The following is a 22416-nucleotide window of genomic DNA, read 5'->3' as shown; positions in this document are numbered from 1 at the left end:
ATTTGTGGATATAAATATGCACATTATCGAACAAAACATAAATGTATTGTGTAACATGATATCCTATGAGTGTCATCTGATTAAGATCATCAAAGGTTAGTGATTAATTGTATCTCTATTTCTGCTTTTTGTGACTACTATCTTTTGCTGGGAAAATGACTGTTTTTCTGTGGCTATGTACTGAGCTAACATAATCGTTTGGTGTGCTTTCGCCGTAAGTTCTTTTTGAAATCAGACATGTTGGCTGGATTCACAACATGTGTAGCTTTAATTTGGTGATTTTTCATGTGTGATTTCATGAAAGATTTTTATAGTAATATATTTGAATTTGGCGCGCTACATTTTTTCTGGCTTTTGGCCAAGTGGGATGCTACCGTCCCACATATCCCAGAGAAGTTAAAGGTGCAATATGCAGAAGTGGCTGTCATTTCCTGGATGCTAAAATTAGGTTAGTTTGCCTAATTTTGGTTTGACAACTAGCAGTGTGAACTTTTCTTTAACCAAAAATATTGTATTTTCAGCTGTTTGAAGCTGGTGTACAAAAGTAAGATGCAAAAACAACGCTTAACAACAGAAAGCATAGAAATAAAACAGATCTACCACTTAGAATTGCTTTCAATGTGAATGACAAATCTGTAAATCACATTTCTATGTGAATTTGGTTGGTTGCCCAAAAAGTTGCATATTGCAGCTTTAAGTATGAGTGGAAGGTCGTTAGACAAATCCCTACCAAAACGGTTATTTTCCTTGGACTATTACCAACTTAAAGGTGTGTTGATACATCTTTGCACTACTTATTCATTTTATAGAGGCTAGAATTGAAAGTCTGAAACATTATATGAATGTATTTGTCACATTTGGGTTAAGATTTTGTGGGAACATGGCTGTTTTTTAAAAACCTGGCTCTGGCTGCACCAATATGCCCCATGTTTACCAATTCCCTGGCTGTCATTCCTGTCAATGTGACTTTAATCCTAAACGCTCAATGGCCAAAGCATTTTTCTATAAGGACCTCAATCCCATTGTTATGGTCGTGATGTTAATCTTTTAGCTTTTGATGTGAGCGTTTCATATTCTCACCCTTGTTGCCCATGTAAAAATCAGTTACCCAAGCTCTGTCACTACTAGAATAAGTCAGAGATTTATAAGGGCTGGGCCTGCATATCAGCACAGAGGCAGGACAAAAATACATCAGGAGCTAGTGGTGTCACTCGAACCAGATGGGTTTCTGTCAGATTTGAGGCCAATATATTCTCTCTGAAGGTTGACTGAGACTGAAGTATCCATACAGACAGAAGCATGTGAGTGGGAGACACTTTTCCTTTTATAGTATTATCAATGTGATTGCTTGTGTTTTTTTTTTATTGTGTGACTTTTGTAGGATTGTATTTTACAAAGCACTGCATTATGCTCTTATTAGTAAACCACAGTCAATTAGATAGTAGATAAGACCACTTGTTGTAAATGTCCCTGTATGGATTTTCCTCCAAGATCCAGATATGATTGGCTTCCACCCTGAGTCCACCCTATTCCCTTATCTACCTGCTTATTGACACCTGGGCTTGCAGTCTGTCAGGTTCCTGGGGTTCTCAGTCAGTTTACACTTCTGTTACTTTGGTCTATCATTGGTATGTATGAATAAACTGCAGAGCTCTTTGATGCAGTTTTAATAATGCAATAGATCTACTATTGAGGTAATTGATGTTTGTAGAAATATTTCTATATTGTGGTGTTTTGACGGTGAAGGTTTGGCATGTGTTCAAGTAGAAGAGGAAATATAAGGAAGAACTGTGCAAATGCAAATGCTGGTAACAGAATAACACTGAAGTATATTATACTGTCATTCTGTTACCGAACTTTGTGTCTGCACAGTTTTTCCAGTAAATATTTGTATATAATTGACTGTGTAAATTGTTCAAAGTAGTCATTGTGCATAGTTATATGGTTAATTAAATTTTGATGTCAATTTTTTTTTTAAATGGGAAAAATCTGAGTCTCAGCCTAATTTTGTTACTGTGGAATTGCCATTATCTGAAAGCAAGAATTCATTCCTGGATGTCTTTGCACTGTGCAGTAATTACCAGTATAATTGGTCATTCTCTACCAGCCCTCGCACTATTTCTCCCCTCACATATACTTAATTTTCCACCCTAGCGGTTGGTAGCAGTCTTCAGCACATGTTAACGCTTCGCCTTATTACATGAATGTGTGTCTATTACAGTAAAAGTCAATTTTATACATGAGCCGAAAATGTGGTCGGAGGCTTCGTATGGAAGGTGTGACGCAATTGCGAAGCCCTTGAGGGCAAATTGAGCTCCGCACCGCTCAAACTTTGTATTGACAACTTTGTATCGCATTGACATGTTTGGTTGACGGTAGGTGGGGGCGGAAGGTCCTATATAAACTCACTTCCTTCACAACAGCTCAGTGAAGTATAAATGCTCTGACTTCTGCAGAGGCCATATTGCAGTAAATGCTGTACGGCCACTGCAGATGTGGTATTGACCATGTCGTCTTTAAGCCAAGGGAATAGCAAGTATGTGATTGCTGGATCGCTAGTTTATAGCTTATCCTGCCAAGGATGGGTGTGGGTGTTATCTGGTTTGATGTGCATAGATTTGGTCTCTCGATGGTCCTCCAGAGATGTCATTACGGCCTGTGTGGTAATAGTATGACCTACATACCCCCGGTCATTAAGGCTAACATATAAACCGTCCATTGGGCAGACAGACTGGAGTTCATGTCAAGCAGGACGTTTTCTATGATGTGGAATCTGTAGTAAATGCTAATAAACTAGGAGCATGACCATGTTTCATGTTGAATCTAAGTTTGAATGTTATTTGACTTCATAGATATGACTGGAATGCTCTTTTTGAAGTGGGCTTATGTCCCTTTCCTGATTGGAGGAAAGTAACAACTGACCTGACTAATATAATTATATTTCATAAAGGGACTTCTCTGTTTGTTCTTTCTCCATTACAAATTGTCCTGTCTATCCTGCAGCAGGTCCATATTTCACATCTCTGACATTCCTCCAGGGGATGTTTCCTGCCTGGGCAGAAACTGAGTGTGCTGGAGTTAATTAGCATCATATTAAAACCTGCATGTCTCCAGCCAACCACTTTGAGTTCCCTTTCACCACACCACCACTGACACGCCTAAATGCTTTGTGTGAGACTTTTGGGATTTTCCCCACGGAAAAAGAATATCCTATGAGCTCTAGACTGTTTTATGAAATTGCCTGTACTGTAAAGAGATCGGTTTATACAGGCTGTAGTGGTCTAGGGAGAAGTCTCTTTGCTTGGTGCTCAGAGCCAGTGAGCCATGTCTTTTGAAGTGTGTTTTCCAAGGTGTTTCTGGCTCAGTCTGTCTGGCCAGGCACTTGTCGGCTCTTCTTTTGATAGATAAAAACGCAACAATTTCATAGACTTTACTGAGTTACAGTTCATATAAGTAAATCAGTCAATTGAAATAAATTCATTAGGCCCTAATCTACGGATTTAACCTGACGGAATACAGATATGTATCTTGGTCAGAGACGTATTTTTTTGAAAGGTATATCAGAAAACCAGCCCGTATCTGGTGTGAACACTTTTTTCCCCTCATGCAGCTCGACACATCTCCTTCGCATAGTGTTGATCAGGCTGTTTGATTGTGGAATGTTGTCCCTCTCCTCTTCAATAGCTGTGCAAAGTTGCTGGATATTGGCGGGAACTGGAACTCTCTGTCGATCCAGAGCATCCCAAACATGCTCAATAGGTTTGAGTATGCAGGCCATGGAAGAACTGGGAAATTTTCAGCTTCCTGGAATTGTGTTCAGATCCTTGTGACATGGGCCGTGCATTATGCGGAAACATGAGGTGATGGCAGTGGATAAATGGCATGACAATGGGCCTCAGGATCTCCTGGTATCTCTGTGCATTCAAATTAAAATGCAATTGTGTTCGTTGTCCATAGCTTAACCATGCCCATACCATAACCCCACTGCCGCCATGGGGCACACTGTTCACAACATTGACATCAGCAAACCGGTCGCCCACACGACGCCAAACGTGGTCTGCGGTTGTGAGGCTGGTTGGATGTACTGCCAAATTCTCTAAAACGACGTTGGAAGTGGCGTATGGTAGAGAAATTCTGGCAACAGCTCTGGTGGACATTCCTGCAGTCAGCATATCAATTAAACACTCCCTCAACTTGAGACATTGTGTGACACAACTACACATTTAAGAGTGGCCTTTTGTCCACTGCACAAGGGGCACCTGTGTAATGATCATGCTGTTTAATCAGATTTTTGATATCCCACACCTGTCAGGTGGATGGATTATCTCTTGAAAAGGAGAAATGCTCACTAACGGATGTAAACACATTTTGTGCGCAGTACTCAGTCAGCTGGTCTGAACTAATTAGAAGCTTACTTCTACATTAAACTAATTTTCCACTACAACTTTATGCTAAAGCTCAAACTTATATCTGAAATATTTAGCGTTGTCAATGGCCTTGTATCAAACGTCCAATTTTGAGGTATTGTCGTACAGTATATGAAATGTGCTTTTGTGGGTTAACCTACATAGTCAGAATAACAAACCTTTATCAGTGATCAAGCACACTTCCTTAAGGTCTCTTAAGCAAGAGCATATGTTGAAATTCACAGCCTTTTTTATCATATGCTGACAGAGGATTCATGAACAGAACACTTTGCTTGTTCCAAATTGCCCTGGCTACTCCAACTCTCAGCTGAGGTAAAGGATGGTAACAGGTTTGAAAAGCAGGATGCTTTTTAGATCATTACATCTAACGTTAAGTTATGGATTACTGTTAGTACATCATGTTTTAAATTAGAACATTGTCATTATGCTTTTGTGCTGTTTTGTTGCAAAAACCAACCCCTATCTAGCTGTTGTAACCAATACCCATGTCTTGTCTGTGCCTTGACAGACATTATACTCTTGGTTAGCTCTACCTGTATACCAGTGGAGGCTACTGACGGGAGGACAGCTCATAGTAATGGCTGGAAGGAAGTTAATGGAATGGTATCAACCACATGTTTGACTCGATTGACTCTTCAAGTCATTTATTATGAGCTGTCCTCCCCTCAGCAGCCTCCACTGCTGTATACTCTTTCCTTACCTCAGGCTATGTCCAGGTAACCTACAGTGCCTTCAGAAAGTATTCATACCCATTGACTTACAACACATTTTGTGTTATAGCCTGAATAAAAACAATTGTCACCCTTCTACACAATACCACATAATGACAAAGATGACATGTTTTTAGACAATTTTGCAATTGAATTAAATACAGATTTCATTTACATAAGTATACACACCCCTGACTCAATACATGTTAGCTGTTATTGCTGCCAATGGTATTCCTGGGTAAGTCTCGTCCGAGCTTTCCACCCCTATTTTTAAATTCTTCAAGTTCCTGATTATAGATAGACAGCCGTTTTTCAAGTCTTGCCATATATTTTCAAGCAGATTTAATTCAAAAGTGACTAGGCCACTCAGGAACATTCAATGTTGTGAACTCAAGTGTATATTTGGTCTTTGTATTTTAGGTTATTGTCCTGCTGAAAGGGGAATTTGTCTCCCAGTGTCTGGAAAGTAGACTGAACCAGGTTTTCCTCTAGGATCTTGCTTGTGCTTTGCTCTTCTGTTTTTATTTGTATCCGTAACTCCCTCGTCCTTGCCGATGACAGGCAAATCCATAACATATTGGATTTGGCCCAAACATAACACCTTGTGTATTCAGGACATAAAGCTCAATTCTTTGACAGATTTTTTTAGCAGTTTTACTTTAGTGTCTTATTGCAAACCGGATATATGTTTTGGAATATTTGTGTTCTGTACAGGCTTCCTTTTTCATTCTGTCATTTAGGTTAGTATTGTGGAGTAACTACAATGTTGTTGGTCCGTCCGTCAGTTTTCTCCTATCACAGCCATTAAAACTGCTACAGGATTGGTGGGTCCCCCTTGGGACGGTTGAGCTAATGTAGGCTAATGCGATTAGCATGAGGTTGTAAGTAACAAGAACAGTTCCCGGGACATAGACATATCTGATATTATTTCAACTGTCCAATTTACAGTGAAATAAAACGATGCTATTGTTTGAACAGAGTGCACAGTTATGAACTTACATTTATTAGTAAACCAATTACGCACATTTGGGTAGTCTTGATACAAAATTTAACAGAAACGGTTCATTTGATCAGTTTAAAACTTTGCACATACACTGCTGACATCTAGTGGCCAAAATTGTGCCTGGCCTAAAACAGCACAAAAGAGCCATAATGTATTTTCAAAGATGATGGTACAAAAAAAGTTTATTTTCTTTGTATTATCTTTTATCAGATCTACATTAATTTCACATTTCCACAAACTTAGGATGGCGCCGGAGAAGGCAGACGTTTTACGTGCCCCCAATCGATTGTGTTCTTTTGTAGGTTCTTCCACGTAGGTCATCGATTTTCTTATTGTCCAAAGATTGCACATTTGCTAGCAGAATGGAAGTGGGGGTTTATGCGTTCGCCTATGAATTCTCAGAGGGTAGCCCACCCTCTGGGCCCTTTTAATCCACCTCTTTGCGCAAATCATGGGGATCTGGGCCTGTTCCTGAGAAAGCAGTATATCTTTCGTCAGACTGGATTCTACCAGTCTGGTGAGTAATCGCAGGCTTTATGTCCAGAAGTTAGAAGTCCAGAAGCGGCAACATTATGTACAAAAATAAGCAAATAAACAAACCAACCAACTGGACATTCAAAACTGTAAAAACTTATGCTTCACGGAGTCGTGGCTGAACGACGACACTATCAACATCAACACTGTATCGGCAGGATAGAACAGCGACGTCTGGTAAGACAAGGGGCGGCGGACTATGGATTTTTGTAAATTACAGTTGGTGCCAGATGTCTAAAGAAGTCTCGCGCAATTGTATTTCATGAGAAACTAGACCACACTACCTACCTAAGAATTATATCTGTATTTTTCATAGCTGTTTACATACCACCACAGTCAGAGGCTGGCACTACGACAGCATTGAATGAGCTGTATTCTGCCATACGCAAACAGGAAAACGCTCATCCAGAGGCAGCGCTCCTAGTAGCCAGGGACTTTAATGCAGGGAAACTTGAATCCGTTTGTTCCAAATTTCTATCAGCATGTTAAATGTGTAACCAGAGGGGGGATACTCTGGACCACCTTTACTCCACACACAGAGGCGCATACAAAGCTCACCCTCCATTTGGCAAATCTGGTCATAATTCTATCCTCCTGCTTACAAGCTGAAATTAAAGCAGGAAGCACCAGTGACTTGGTCAATAAAAGTGGTCAGATGAAGCAGATGCTAAGCTACACGACTGTTTTGCTAGCACAGAAGGAATATGTTCCGGGATTCCTCCAATGCTATGCCCTCCGAACCATCAAACAGGCGAAGCGTCAGTTACAGGACTAAGATCAAATCATGTGTGGCAGGACTTGCAAACCATTAGACTACAAAGGGATCACAGCCGAGAGCTGACCAGTGACACGAGCCTTCCCAGACGAGCTAAACTACTTCTTTGCTCGCTTCGAGGAAAATGACACTGACACATGCATGAGAGCACCAGCAGTTCCGGATGTCTGTGTGACACGCTCTCCGTAGCCGACGTGAGTAAGACCTTTAAACAGGTCAACATACACACGACTGCGGTGCCAGACGGATTACCAGGACGTGTGCTCCGGGCATGTGATGACCAACTGGCAGGTGTCTTCACTGACATTTTCAACATGTCCCTGACTGAGTCTGTAATACCAACATGTTTCAAGCAGACCACCATAGTCCCTGTGCCCAAGAACACAAAGGTAACCTGCCTAAATGACTACAGACCCATAGCACTCACATCCGTAGCCATGAAGTGCTTTGAAAGGTTGGTAATGGCTCACAACACCATTATCCCAGAAACTCTAGATCCACTCCAATTTGCATACCGCCCAAACAGATCCACAGATGATGCAATCTCTATTGCACTCCATACTGCCCTTTCCCACCTGGACAAAAGGAACACTTATGTGAGAATGCTATTCATTGACTACAGCTCAGCGTTCAACATCATAGTACCCTCAAAGCTCATCACTAAGCTGTGTACCCTGGGACTAAACACCTCCCTCTGCAACTGAATCCTGGACTTCCTGACGGGCTGCCCCCAGGTGGTAAGGGTAGGTAACGCATCCGCCACGCTGATCCTCAAACGGGGAATGCTAAGTCCCCTCCTGTACTCCATGTTCACTCATGACTGCACAACACCATCAACGATGAGACGGCCTATAGGGAGCAGGTCAGAGACCTGGCCGTGTGGTGCCAGGATAACAACCTCTCCCTCGACGTGATCAAGACAAAGGAGATGTGTCGTGTCTTTGCTATCATTAAATTGAAGACTTATAGTTTTTATCAAAGATTCCTGTAATTAGGGATTACGCGATCACTTGAGTAATAATGTAACTAATTAACTATGAATTCGAGGCCACCAGGGAAAGTAGTCAGATTACAAAGTTATAATTTCCCAATATAACCTTTCAGATATTTTCATATCTGATCAATATTCTTCTGATTTAATGATTTATTTATTTTACCTCACGTTAGTCTCATTCCAAACGTCGTAAATTGTTGGTTATCTGCACAAACCCAGTCTTCACTATGAGTCATCCATACATCAATTGTCTTAAATCATTTATTTATTACTAATTAATTCACAGAAATGCATAATCAAACAAACAAACTTAAAAAAGGTTACATGAAAATGATGGGAGAAATATGCCCTAGGGGGCTGAACCGGCATGGCGGCTTGTTAGACAAAGGGAAAATGGGGGTCGATTCAGAAGTCACTACAGAGTATACTCTTTATAACAATTGACATGCTAATCCTTACACATGAACGCTCACTCATTCGGGAACAATTGCAATCAATATACACTGCTCAAAAAAATAAAGGGAACACTTAAACAACACAATGTAACTCCAAGTCAATCACACTTCTGTGAAATCTGGATGTCATAAGGTGAATGCACCAATTTGTAAGTCGCTCTGGATAAGAGCGTCTGCTAAATGACTTAAATGTAATGTAATGTAAATCAAACTGTCCACTTAGGAAGCAACACTGATTGACAAATTTCACATGCTGTTGTGCAAATGGAATAGACAACCGGTGTAAATTATAGGCTATTAGCAAGATACCCCCAATAAAGGAGTGGTTCTGCAGGTGGTGATCACAGACCACTTCTCGAATGCTGGCGGTAGCATGAGACGGAGTCTACAACCCACACAAGTTCCTCAGGTAGTGCAGCTCATCCAGGATGGCACATCAATGCGAGCTGTGGCAAAAAGGTTTGCTGTGTCTGTCAGCATAGTGTCCAGAGCATGGAGGCGCTACCAGGAGACAGGCCAGTACATCAGGAGACGTGGAGGAGGCCGTAGGAGGGCAACAACCCAGCAGCAGGACCGCTACCTCCGCCTTTGTGCAAGGAGGAGCACTGCCAGAGCCCTGCAAAATGACCTCTGGTTGTATCACTGCATGGTATGGCAACTGCTCGGCCTCCAACCGCAAGGCACTACAGAGGGTAGTGCGTACGGCCCAGTGCATCACAGGGGCCAAGCTTCCTGCCATCAAGGACCTCCTATACCAGGCGGTGTCAGAGGAAGGCCCTAAAATTGTCACACTCCAGCCACCCTAGTCATAGATTGTTCTCTCTGCTACCACATGGCAAGCAATACCGGAGCGCCAAGTTGTTGAGGGAATTAAATAATTCCTCTATGTACTCATAAATAGACAGATTGATTTTAATTAATAAGAATTTGTAAGATACTTATTAACATAAAATAGACAGGATACAGTCTTATTAAAATTAGATAATAGTATTTATTCTCGGCGCACGCTCCCATTCAACCATAAACAACAGTTTTTATACAAGATATGACGTCATTGGTTTACAGAATAAATCTCCTCTTGACCAATATAAAACAGGTTCAAAAGTTCATTCCAACTCCCCAGCGCACACACATGACACCATTGGTTTATTCTCCTGAAGGCTCACTATAATTTATTACCACTTTAGCAGACAACTCAAGATAAGGCAGTGAGTAACTTTTTAGGTCTTCCATTATCTAAACATCTCAGGGCTAAGTTGGATCAGTTCAACCATAGTTTAACGACCTTTTTTGCTTACTTTATAACCCACAGCACAAATCTCTTTCACTAGGCGTGCAGAGTTCAATTAGTTATAGTTTTATCTAAATCTAGAAATTGTTTTAGTTATTATTTACAAAATTCCTAACAAGTTTAGGTCCAAGAGGCTTCTAAACAGCTTCTACCGTACCCCCCACCCCCCCCCCCGATGTGACTAATACCATTTGAAAATTAGATTTTCATCAAGAATATGCATATCCTTGCTTCAGGTCCAGAGCTACAGGTAGTTAGATTTGGGTATGTCATTTTTAGGTGAACATTTGAAAATGGTCCAATCCTTGAGGTTAACTCTAACTTTTTTTCAAGTCACCATGAGCCTCATGGTGAGATCCCTGCGTGGTTTCCTTCCTCTCCCCCAACTGGGTTAAGAAGGATGCCTGTATCTTTGTAGTGACTGGTTGTATTGATACATCATCCAAAGTGTAATAACTTCACCATACTCATAGGGATATTCAGTGTCTGCTTTTTTTTTTACACCCACATATCAATATGTGCCCTTTGTAAGGCATTGGAAAACCTACCTGGTCTTTGTGGTTTAATCTGTTTGAAATTCACTGCTCGATTTAGGGACCTTACAATTATCTGTAAATGTGGGGAAACCCGAGATGAGGTAGTTATTAAAAAAAACATGTTAAGCACTATTGCGCGCACACACAGTGAGTCCATGCAACTTATTTTCTGTCCCTGGCCTACACAGAATACCACAATCTCAATGTTAATCCATTTTAAATTTAGCCTGTAAACCAAACAAATATGGAAAAAGTCAAGAGGTGTGATTACTTTCTGAAGGTACTATACATGGACACAGCCGCTAACATGGTTGTTGTGTACCTAGCTGTTGGCTTTTGATTCTAGGTGATGAAAAATTAGTTTTCCCCCAACAAACTCATGTGTCTTGTTCTAGTTTTTTCTACTCTACTTAAAACTCTTTCTACAAATGGAGGCAGATTGTGAGTGCAATATAATGCCAGACTCTCCATGTGCAATTTCCCACAGTGCTTCAACCGGTTAAATATAGATTAGGCCGTGAACTATCCCATACCACACTGACTCCCTGGAATTGTTTGTGTTACTGTGTGTCTTCAACCCCCCCAGAGGACGCAAAGTTGAAATGTGTGAGAATTCCCAATCAGAAGTCATGTAGTTAAATTTTATTTCTCTCTTGACTGAGCTAAAAGTCCCATGAGTGGTTCAGTCCGGACAGAGAGAAGAGCAGTGTAGTTTGGAGCAGAGCGCATCTGAATTTCAGTGCCAGAGCCTTTGCTAGATGTGATGTTGCTATCTGCCAAACGTGATTGGGTATGAGATGTGACACCACCTCTGGTCCACTAAAAGTGGTGGGGAGATGAGGACAGACTTCTCACTTGTTTGGGTTGCGCGCTCCTGCAGTCTGCACATAGCCGTTCAACTGACCCAAATATCAAATGGAATCATGTTTCAGGCCTCATGGAAACTGCAGTCTCCCCTACTTCAGAACTTTGATGGTTCCCTTAACACATCCAGGTTTACATTTCAATTGACATGATGGGTAGAGTCATTGAGCGAACGTATTATACATCGAATAACAGATTTGATTTCCTGGGATACATCATGAGCACATGCTCCTACAATATGCTGTTTGAAATTGGTGGTATGCTTACTTGAAGAGGATGAATAACTGAATGATGATTAGTTGAATGGCGTAGCTTGTTCTGTTATTTGGGCAGGTAATGGGAGAGACTGCAGACGGAGGCAGTGAATTGTGTGTACACTACCATTCAAAAGTTTGGGGTCACTAAGAAATGTCCTTGTTTTGAAAAAAGCACTGTTAAAAAAATTAAATGTGTCCATTTAAAATAACATCAAATTGATCATAAATAGTGTAGACATTGTTAATGTTGTAAATTACTTGTAGCTGGAAAGGGCTGATTTGATGGAATATCTACATTCGGTGTACAGAGGCCCACTATCAGCAACTATCAACCCTGTGTTTCAATGGCACGTTGTTAGCTAATCCAAGTTTATCATTTTAAAAGGCCAATTGATCATTAGAAAACCCTTTTGCAATTGTTAGCACAGCTGAACTTGTTTTGATTAAAGAAGCAATAAAACTGGCCTTTAGACTAGTTGAGTATCCCGAGCATCAGCGGGTTCAATTACAGGCTCAAAATGGCCAGAAACAAAGTACTTTCTTCTGAAACTCGTCAGTCTGTTCTTGTTCTGAGAAATTAAATCTATTCCATGCGAGAAATTGCCAAGAAACAGAAGATCTCGTACAACGCTGTGTACTACTCCCTTCACAGAACAGCGCAAACTGGCTCTAACCAGAATAGATAAAGTGGGAGGCCCCGGTGCACAACTGAGCAAGAGGACAAGTACATTAGTGTCTAGTTTGAGAAACGGATGCCTCACAAGTCCTCAACTGGCAGCTTCATTAAATTGTACCCGCAAAACACCAGTCTCAAAATCAACAGTGACGAGGCGACTCCGGGATGCTGCCCTTCTAGGCAGAGTTGCAAAGAAAAGCCATATCTCAGACTGGCCAATAAAAAGAAAAGATTAAGATGGGCTAAAGAACACAGACACTGGAAAGAGGAACTCTGGCTAGAAGGCCAGCATCCTGTAGTTGATGTTGAGACTGGTGTTTTGTGGGTACTATTTAATGAAGCTGCCAGTTGAGGACTTGAGGTGCCTGTTTAATGGGCCTTGTTTCAGAGCTGTCATGACATCTCCAGCTATGCAAATTAGGGATGTTTTTGATGTTTTATGCAACAGCATCCTCCATGCTTTAAACAGGATGTACTATTTCAACTTCTGTTTCGCTGTGACTGGTCAGTGGAAATGTGGGTTCACACTGAGAATATGATATGATATGAATTCTTATATGAAGGAGTGCATGTTGTATTGTCTTGAACATGCTAGAGATATTACATACATTTTAATGTGACATCTCCTTGTTTTGATTTTTAAAAAGGTCCAGTAACATAATCAAGCTACAGGGTGCAAATTATTCTTGTGGACTTTAAGAGAATACATTTTTGGCATGTTTTATTAGGCGTGCTATTAATTACCATGTAACATTATTACTTGATATGGTCTCCCACAGAGCAAATGTCTAGATTACTTAGTCTGAGTGCGGAGTGACGCTGTAATAAAATCAAATGCCATTTTCCTTTCCAGAATCCGCTGAGATGGCAGTTGTCATAGTCTAACTAAGCCTGTGAGGGCTGGGGCCGGAGCGAGGGACTGCCCAGACAGTCTCCAAAACGGAAGATGTGTGAAACAGAGGATGAGAGGAGTGCTCAGGCCAAGCAGCTCTTTGAGAACTTTGTCCAGGCGTCCACGTGTAAGGGCACTATGCAGGCCTTTAGTATCTTATGCAGGCAGATGGATCTGAACCCGCTGGACTACAGGAACTTCTACAGCAACCTCAAAGCCACGGTCACCAACTGGAAGGCCAAGGCCCTCTGGACCAAACTGGACAAGAGAGCCGGCCACAAGGAGTACAAGAAAGCCCAAGCCTGTGAGGGCACTAGGGTAAGAAATCACCCAAGCTTTTACACAGTGGAGGCTGCTGAGGGGAGGACGCCTCCTAATAATGTCTGGAATGGGACAATGGAATGGTATTCCGCTCCAGGCATTACCACGAGCCCGTCCTTCCCAATTATGGTACCACCAACCTGTGCTTTCACAGTAACGTTGACTCAGGCGCCGCTCCAGAATCTCCCATAAGTGTTCAAGTGTGGGTAGTGGTAAAAGTGACTAAACAATCAGGATATACTGTATAATAAACAGTAGCAGCAGCGTGCGTGCATGTGTGCGGTGTCAATATTTGTATGTTTGATTGTCAGTGTAGTGTGTGGGGGTAGAGTCTAGTGTGTGTGCAAGGGAGTCAGTGCAAAATAATTAAAATAAATAGTGGGTCAATGTAAATGAGGGCATAGCCATGGTAGCCAAAATAATAGCCTGCCCAGCATTTTTATACATAAGCATGATGTGATGTTATTTGCGTAATTAACATCGGCACCACAGCTGTGTGGAAGCAGCTGCTTTCAATATACTTTGTATCCCTCATTTGCTCAAGTGTTTCCATTATTTTGGCCTAAAATGAATAAACCCTATTTGCCTTTGGGCAGACCTTCCACATTGGGATTGAATACATGATATTCTCCATGCTAATATCCCATATGTGCATAAGGAATGATGATTCATAGCTGGTTGCTTTTGATTTATAACTTCCCTGTGTCAGATGTAGCGAAGAGTCAGGTCACCGCCTGTGACGGAATAGGCTACTTTTTTATCTTTACTACTATGAGCCAGACAACAGTTTATTTTTTAAATCAAATTGAAGCCCTGTGACATCAATTCACATTCACTCAAAACTATAGTTTACAACTTGAAAAGTGGTTCTTACTTATAAAATGTTGGTCAAATGTATTTGTAATGATTCCTTAGTTCCTGCCAAGGCAGCAGCTACTCTAGAGGTTAAAGTACTATTTACAGTATGTTAAAGTACTAGTTGTACAGTAGGTTCATTATGTGACTTATATTTCATGGTAATGTTATGATGCATGACAGACTGTTGCTGTGTATCTCTTTATACTGTTTTGAGATGAAATCCCTACACACCCAGCTGGTAGCCGCTTCTTATGGGAGCAATACGGAGAACAGCTACACTGCATACGTCCACAGGATCATGTCAAACAAGGAAAGCATGATTAACCTCCTCACACATGAAACAAATGATTTGACAGTGCAAAATCAGCAAATCCATTATGACACAATGGATTTGTTAATGCAGGCTGTTTTGAAAAAATATTATTTCTGCCCATTTTAGGTGTACGTTTTCTTGAATGTTTAGCGTAGTGTTTAAATGACAAAATTCTCAGAGGAAAATATTAGAGGTCCTAAGGGAAGGATGCTGGAGTTAGATAGGCCTAGATGACGGTGGTGCTTGTCTGATAGTCTACAGTCGTGGCCAAAAGTTGAGAATGACACAAATATTAATTTTCACAAAGTCTCCTACCTCAGTTTGTTAGATGGCAATTTGCATATACTCCAGAATGTTATGAAGAGTGATCAGAAGAATTGCAATTAATTGCCAAGTCCCTATTTGCCATGCAGATGAACTGAATCCCCAAAAAACATTTCCACTGCATTTCAGCCCTGCCACAAAAGGACCAGCTGACATCATGTCAGTGATTATCTCGTTAACACAGGTGTGAGTGTTGTCAAGGACAAGGCTGGAGATCACTCTGTCATGCTGATTGAGTTCAAATAACAGACTGGAAGCTTCAAAAGGAGGGTGGTGCTTGGAATCTTTGTTCTTCCTCTGTCAAGCATGGTTACCTGCAAGGAAACGCGTGCCGTCATCATTGCTTCGCACAAAAAGGGCTTCACATGCAAGGATATTGCTGCCAGGAAGATTGCACCTAAATAAACCATTTATCGGATCATCAAGAACTTCAAGGAGAGCGGTTCAATTGTTGTGAAGAAGGCTTCAGGGTGCCCAAGAAAGTCCAGCAAGCGCCAGGACCGTCTCCAAAAGTTGATTCAGCTGCGGGATCGGGGCACCACCAGTACAGAGCTTGCGCAGGAATGGCAACAGGCAGGTGTGAGTGCATCAGTGAGGTGAAGACTTTTGGAGGATGGCGTGGTGTCAAGAAGGGCAGCAAAGAAGACACTTCTCTCCAGGAAAAACATCAGGGACAGACTGGTATTCTGCAAAAGGTACAGGGATTGGACTGCTGAGGACTGGGGGTAAAGTCATTTTCTCTGAATCCCCTTTCCGATTGTTTCGGGCATCCGAAATAAAGTTTGTCCGGAGAAGACGAGGGCAGCGCAACCATCAGTCCTGTGTCATGCCAACAGTAAAGCATCCTGAGACCGTTCATGTGTGGGGTTGCTTCTCAGCCATGGGAGTGGGCTCACTCACAATTTTGCCAAAGAACACAGCCATGAATAAAGAATGGTACCAACACTTCCTCCGAGAGCAACTTCTCCCAACCATCCAGGAACAGTTTGGTGACGAACAATGCCTTTTCCAGCATGATGGAGCACCTTGCCATAAGGCAAAAGTGATAACTAAGTGACTCGGGGAACAAAACATCAATATTTTGGGTCCATGGCCAGGAAACTCCCCAGACCTTAATCCCGTTGAGAACTTGTGGTCAATTCTGAAGAGGCGGGTGGACAAACAAAACCCCACAAATTCCAAGCATTGACAAACTCCAAGCATTGATTATGCAAGAACGGGCTGCCATCAGTCAGGATGTGGCCCAGATTATTTAACAGCATGCCAGGGCGGATTGCAGAGGTCTTGAAAAAGAAGGGTCAACCCTACAAATATTGACTCTTTGCATCAACTTCATGTCATTGTCAATAAAAGCCTTTGACACTGATGAAATGCTTGTCATTATACTTCAGTAGTAACATCTGACAAAAATATCTAAAGACACTGACGCAGCAAACTTTGTGGAAATCATAGTTTGTGTAATTCTCAAAACTTTTGGCCACAACTATAGACTAGCCAAATTCCATGGACAACTATTTTCTTACCTCCCATTTTAAAGTGGGATTATGGTTTTTGTTTTACATTGCTGTAGTGACTGGAATAGTTTTGGTTCTTATGCTTGCTTGTTTATGTACCAAATGTATATTTGCATATCCTATTCATTCAGAATGGTTCACGCCCGAGTAGCGCAATGGTCTCAGGCACTGCATATCAGTGCTTGAGGTGTCACTACAGACACCCTGGTTCGAATTCGGGCTGTATCACAACTGGCTGTGATTGGGCGGTGCACGATTGGCCCAGTGTTGTCCGGGTTTGGCCTGCTGTAGGCCTTCATTGTAAATAAGAATTTGTTCTTACCTGACTTGCCTAGTTAAATAAATACAATGTACACAGGGATATTGTAATATACACTCGCATTCCATATGGGTGATTCGCTTGAGTATGTCAGTTGTATTGAATTGTTGACCCTCCAGACCTTTGGAAAGCATCGCCTGGAGTTTGTACTTTTTATATTTCATAAATTCAACGTACAGTACCAGTCAAGTTTGGATACACCTACTCATTCAAGGGTTTTCCTTTATTTTCAACAAGGTAGAAGAATAGTGAAGACATCAAAACTATGAAATAAAACATATGGAATCATGTAGTAACCAAAAAAGTGTTAAACAAATCGATATATTTTATGTTTGAGATTCTTCAAAGTAGCCACCCTTTGCCTTGATGACAGCTTTGTAGACTCTTGGCATTCTCTCAACGCTTCATGAGTAATGCTTTTCCAACCATCTTGAAGGAGTTCCCACATGCTGAGCACTTGTTTGCTGCTTTTACTTCACTCTGCGGTCCCACTTATCCCAAACCATCTCAATTAGGTTGAGGTTGGGTGATTGTGGAGGCCAGGTCATCTGATGCAGCACTCCATCACTCTCTTTGGTCAAATAGCCCTTACACAGCCTAGAGGTGTGGTGGGTCATTGTCCTGTTGAAAAACAAATGATAGTCCCACTAAGTGCAAACCAGATGGGATGGCATATCGCTGCAGAATGCTGTGGTAGCCATACTGGTTAAGTGTGCCTTGAATTCTAAATAAATCAGTGAGTCACCAGCAAAGCACCATCACATCCCCAGGCTACAGGGTGGGAACCACACATGCAGAGATCATCCATTCACATTCACCTACTCTGCGTCAGACTCAGCGGTTGGAACCAAAAATCTCAAATTTATAATCACGAGACCAAAGGACAGATTTCCACCGGTCTATTGTCCATTGCTCGTGTTTCTTAGCTCAAGCAAGTCTCTTCTTATTGGTGTCCTTTAGTAGTGGTTTCTTTGCAGCAATTCCACCATGAAGGCCTGCTTCACGGTCTCCTCTGAACAGTTGATGTCTGTTACTTGAACTCTGCAGCCCAAATAAATGTGTCAATCTGAGGTGCAGTTAACTCTAATGAACTTATCCGCTGTAGCAGAGGAAACTCTTTCTTTCCTGTGGCGGTCCTCGTGAGAGCCAGTTCCATCATAGCGCTTGATGGTTTTTGCTCTTTCAAAGTTCTTGACATTTTCTGTATTGACTGACCTTCATGTCTTAAAGTAATGATGGACAGTTCTTTCTCTTTGCTTATTTGAGCTGTTCTTGCCATAATAGGGCTAACTTCTGTATACCCCCCTACCTTGTCACTACACAACTGATTGGCTTAAACGCATTAAGAAAAATAAATTCCACAAATTTACTTTTAACAAGGAACACCTTTTTTAATTTAAATGCATTCCAGGTGACTACGTCATGAAGCTGGTTGAGAATGCAATGGGTGGCTCCTTTTGAAGAATCTCAAATGTAAAATATATTTTAGTTAACACTTTTTTCTTTTTGGTTAGTACATGTTTCCATATGTTATTTCATAGTTTTGTTTTCTTCACTATTATTCTACAATATAGTAAAAATAAAGAACCCCTGGAATGAGTAGGTGTGTGTACAAACTTTTGGCTGATACTGTGTTTGTTAAATAGTGCAGCAGTATTAAGGGATCTTGGATTTCATGTGTGCACAGGGACCCATGAACCAATCAGGGTTGGGTTTTGTGTCTGAAAGTGATGAAATATCACCATATGTTTACATTGTACAGATGTTAACAAAAAAATGTCATTATGAAACTAGGTCTGGTCTTTTGTTAAATCCCTCATCTGGGCATCGTGTCTGAACCTGAATGACACTGGATACACCTCTGTATGGCAGCACCAGTTTCTCACAGCTGCAGTATAGACAAGACATCTCAATAAACAAGGAAACTTGTATTTTGCCAGACCTTTAAAAACACTGCTGTCACACGTGGGTAAACACCTGAGTATTGGCCCTGCCAGACTTGCAGGGACTTAATTCATCATCCTTATTGTTGTGTCAACTGTTTTTTCCCCCCTTAGTTGACCTCTTATGGTGCGATCTGTGTAGGGTCCATGACAAGCTCTGGAAACGGTACACAACAACGTGCGCGCTGACTCGAGCATTCTCTAAGAATAGCCCAAAACCCATAGCTCCCCACAGAGCCAAATAACACTATCGTCTCCATATCCTAGTGACAATCATTCACCTTGTACAGAGCCACATTAGGACCAATTCATTCCTTTCATTCCAACAGTTCATTGTCGCCTTTGTTTGGTCTAAATGGGATTTAATTCTGTTGAATACTATGCATGCTGAGATTTTGCAAGCTGTGTAGTTGAAATACCATATGTCAAGTCTCTAGTAATAACAACCTCATGAATGGCACAAAGTATCTCTTGAGGACTTAGTTTGACTGGAATCAGCTGACCCCTTTTAGCAACGCTGGTTGTCTGGTGAGACAAATCCCCCATAATGCATAGCAGACATCCATGCACCATGTCCAAGTGCGGTCAGTGGCTTGAGATCAGCTCATTCAAACCCACCACACTCAGGCCCGGACTGGCCTAGTAACCTTCAAATACCTGACACTCCGATGTTTGAGTCCCAAACAATACAACTCTAAACACAAATTGTTGTTTGTGGTGTCATTCTGTTACCAAACTTTGAATCTTCACTGTTCTTGAAGTAAATGTGTTTTGTAAGATTTCCAGTGGAATTTGTTAAAAGTCGTCCTTGTGCATAGTTTTATATGGTCTATTTAACTTTGCAATCATTGGTTTTTGTTTGGCGTACTGGGATTTTTCACTAATGTATCCACGTCATTCTGTTACCGTGGAGTTGCCCACATGACAGACCAACAACTACGGCAGAGGATAAGGTCATCTCACTGCTCTGTCATGCCTTCAGTGAACAGAGGTCAGTTGATCACACCAGTGAAATGACTACAGTGGTTATGTTTTATTGTAGGAGATGAAACCTGATTTCATAATGGGGCCCTATATGCTGTATTGATATGTTCTCCTTATGAGGCCTTGGTTTTATCTTTGATGTTTAATATCAGAGGTTGCAATACAATAGAACTAATGTTGAAGAGGTGATCACCTTTGATGTAGCTAATAGCATTTTCTGTAATCTCACCTAATTTCACCTCCTGCAACAGTTTGTTGATCATGTGGGATGTTTTTCCTGGTTGTTTTAATTACAGTTTGTATTGTACACTGATGACGAAGTCTCTCTCAAGTGTCTGATCATCGGAGGGGGCCCCTGTGGTCTGCGTACGGCCATAGAGCTGGCTCTGCTGGGGGCCAAGGTGGTGGTGATTGAGAAGAGGGACACCTTCTCCAGGAACAACGTGCTGCATCTGTGGCCCTACACCATCCATGACCTCAGGGGCCTCGGGGCCAAGAAGTTCTACGGAAAATTCTGTGCTGGAGCCATAGACCACATCAGTAAGTATTGTACTGCTAATGTCATTCTCCATCTCATAGGAAATGATGTTAAGTAATGTTATTCTTCCTTGTTTTTTTTGTTCTGCTTGGGAAAACTGACGGAAGTTGAATGTGGCTGAAAGATTTATCAGATGGTAACATTATTACATGATCTCTTCCTCACTCACTCCACATTCTTCAGTTGGATTTCTTTATATATATTTTTTTATATATCTGGCTTGCTATGCTAAGAAATCTGACGTGTGAGTGTTATCTCCCTGCAACTGCTGTGCCTTAGATAACAACATGCAAAGTGGAGGAGCCCATAAATGCAAATGCTATGTGTTTCAAAACCACTGCTGAGACAAACTGGCCTTCTGGTGTCATTTATCGGAACATTTGGCAACTGGGTGAATTATTATTAGCTGTGGTATGTTGGCTATATACCACACCCTCTCTGGCCTTGTTGCCTAATTATACTTTGTATGTGTCTGAAGGTATTCGCCAGCTCCAGCTCATGCTACTGAAGGTCTCCCTCATTGTGGGGGTGGAGGTCCATGTCAACGTGGAGTTTGTCAAACTGTTGGAGCCACCGGAGAACCAGGAGAATGAAGGTGACTCTTTTGGTTCAGTCAGAAAATACAGCTTTTTCCACCTCTGGACAGGAACTGGTCATGTTTTTCGTCTTTCTGTCGAACACATTTCAATCCAACACAATGATATCAGGTCCAGCATCCGTCTGTGAAAGCATGGTTCAGCATTTTAAACCTCCATGCCATGTTAACATAACCTTGGCAAGTTGTCTAGTGCTGATGTTTGTTTCATGCTTAAATGTTTGTTAGAAATCTGCTTTTTACATTTCTGTTCATTGTTGTTCATGTTGAGTTTGTATGTTAACACTATTGCTGAGTTTCATTGGTTGGCTGCACTAGGTCTTTCTCTCCCTCAAGCCCTGGTACTTGATCAAAATGACATCACACGCCACAGATGGATTGGCTACTTCTCAATCTTGTGTTCTTGATTTAGAAACACGTGCTCGCATAATTCCATTTACGAGTAGAGGCTGCCTCTAGGTCTGCAGTGAAGCGCATATGCTTTGTAGGTCAGTTTTGCTTGCCTAATTTTAGTTGATGCAAAATCACATTTTATTTGTCACATACACATGGTTAGCAGTTAATGCGAGTGTAGTGAAATGCTTGTGCTTCTTGTTCCAACAGTGCAGTAATATCTAACAATTCCCCAACTACCTAATACACACATCTAAAGGGGGGAATGAGAATATGTATATGGATGAGCGATAGCCGAGCGGCATAGGCAAGGTGCAATAGATGGTATACAGTTGAATTCGGAAGTTTACATACACTTAGGTTGGAGTCATTAACTTGTTTTTCAACCACTCCACAAATGTCTTGTTAACAAAATATAGTTTTGGCAAGTCGGTTAGGACATCTACTTTGTGCACGACACAAGTAATTTTTGTTTACAGACAGATTATTTCACTTTTAATTCACTTTATCACAATTCCAGTGGGTCAGAAGTTTACATACACTAAATTGACTGTGCCTTTAAACAGCTTGGAAAATTCCAGAAAATCATGCCATGCTTTAGAAGCTTCTGATAATCAAATTATGTCAATTAGCCTAAATTGGAGGTGTACCTGTGGATGTATTTCTAGGCCTACCTTCAGACTCTGTGCCTCTTTGCTTAACATAATGAGAAAATCAAAAGAAATCAGCCACGACCTCAGAACTTGTTCATCCTTGGGAGCAATTTTCAAACACCTGAAGGTACCACGTTCATCTGTACAAACAATAGTACGCAAGTATAAACACCATGGGACCACGCAGCCGTTATACCGCTCAGGAAGGAGACGCGTTCTGTCTCCTAGAGATGAACGTACTTTGGTG

At 41.4% G+C, this 22416-nt stretch overlaps 1 protein-coding gene across 5 annotated transcripts in view; it reads left to right on the top strand.

The window, feature by feature from the left end:
* Nucleotides 1–22416, top strand: part of mical2b (microtubule associated monooxygenase, calponin and LIM domain containing 2b) — a 95706-nt gene that overhangs the window by 3988 nt on the left and 69302 nt on the right. For all 5 annotated transcript variants that reach the window (XM_055933548.1, XM_055933545.1, XM_055933544.1 and 2 more), the window contains exons 2-4: nt 13376–13732; nt 20323–20530; nt 21007–21123. In XM_055933548.1, the coding sequence (XP_055789523.1) occupies nt 13469–13732; nt 20323–20530; nt 21007–21123 (589 nt within the window). In that variant the 5' untranslated portion in view covers nt 13376–13468. The remainder of the gene's footprint in view (nt 1–13375; nt 13733–20322; nt 20531–21006; nt 21124–22416) is intronic.

The sequence above is a fragment of the Salvelinus fontinalis genome, chromosome 9 (assembly GCF_029448725.1).
Source record: "Salvelinus fontinalis isolate EN_2023a chromosome 9, ASM2944872v1, whole genome shotgun sequence".
In the NCBI taxonomy this organism is placed as follows: domain Eukaryota; kingdom Metazoa; phylum Chordata; class Actinopteri; order Salmoniformes; family Salmonidae; genus Salvelinus; species Salvelinus fontinalis.
Note: the sequence above shows the minus strand (reverse complement) of the source record. Positions and strands in the feature narration are given on the sequence as shown.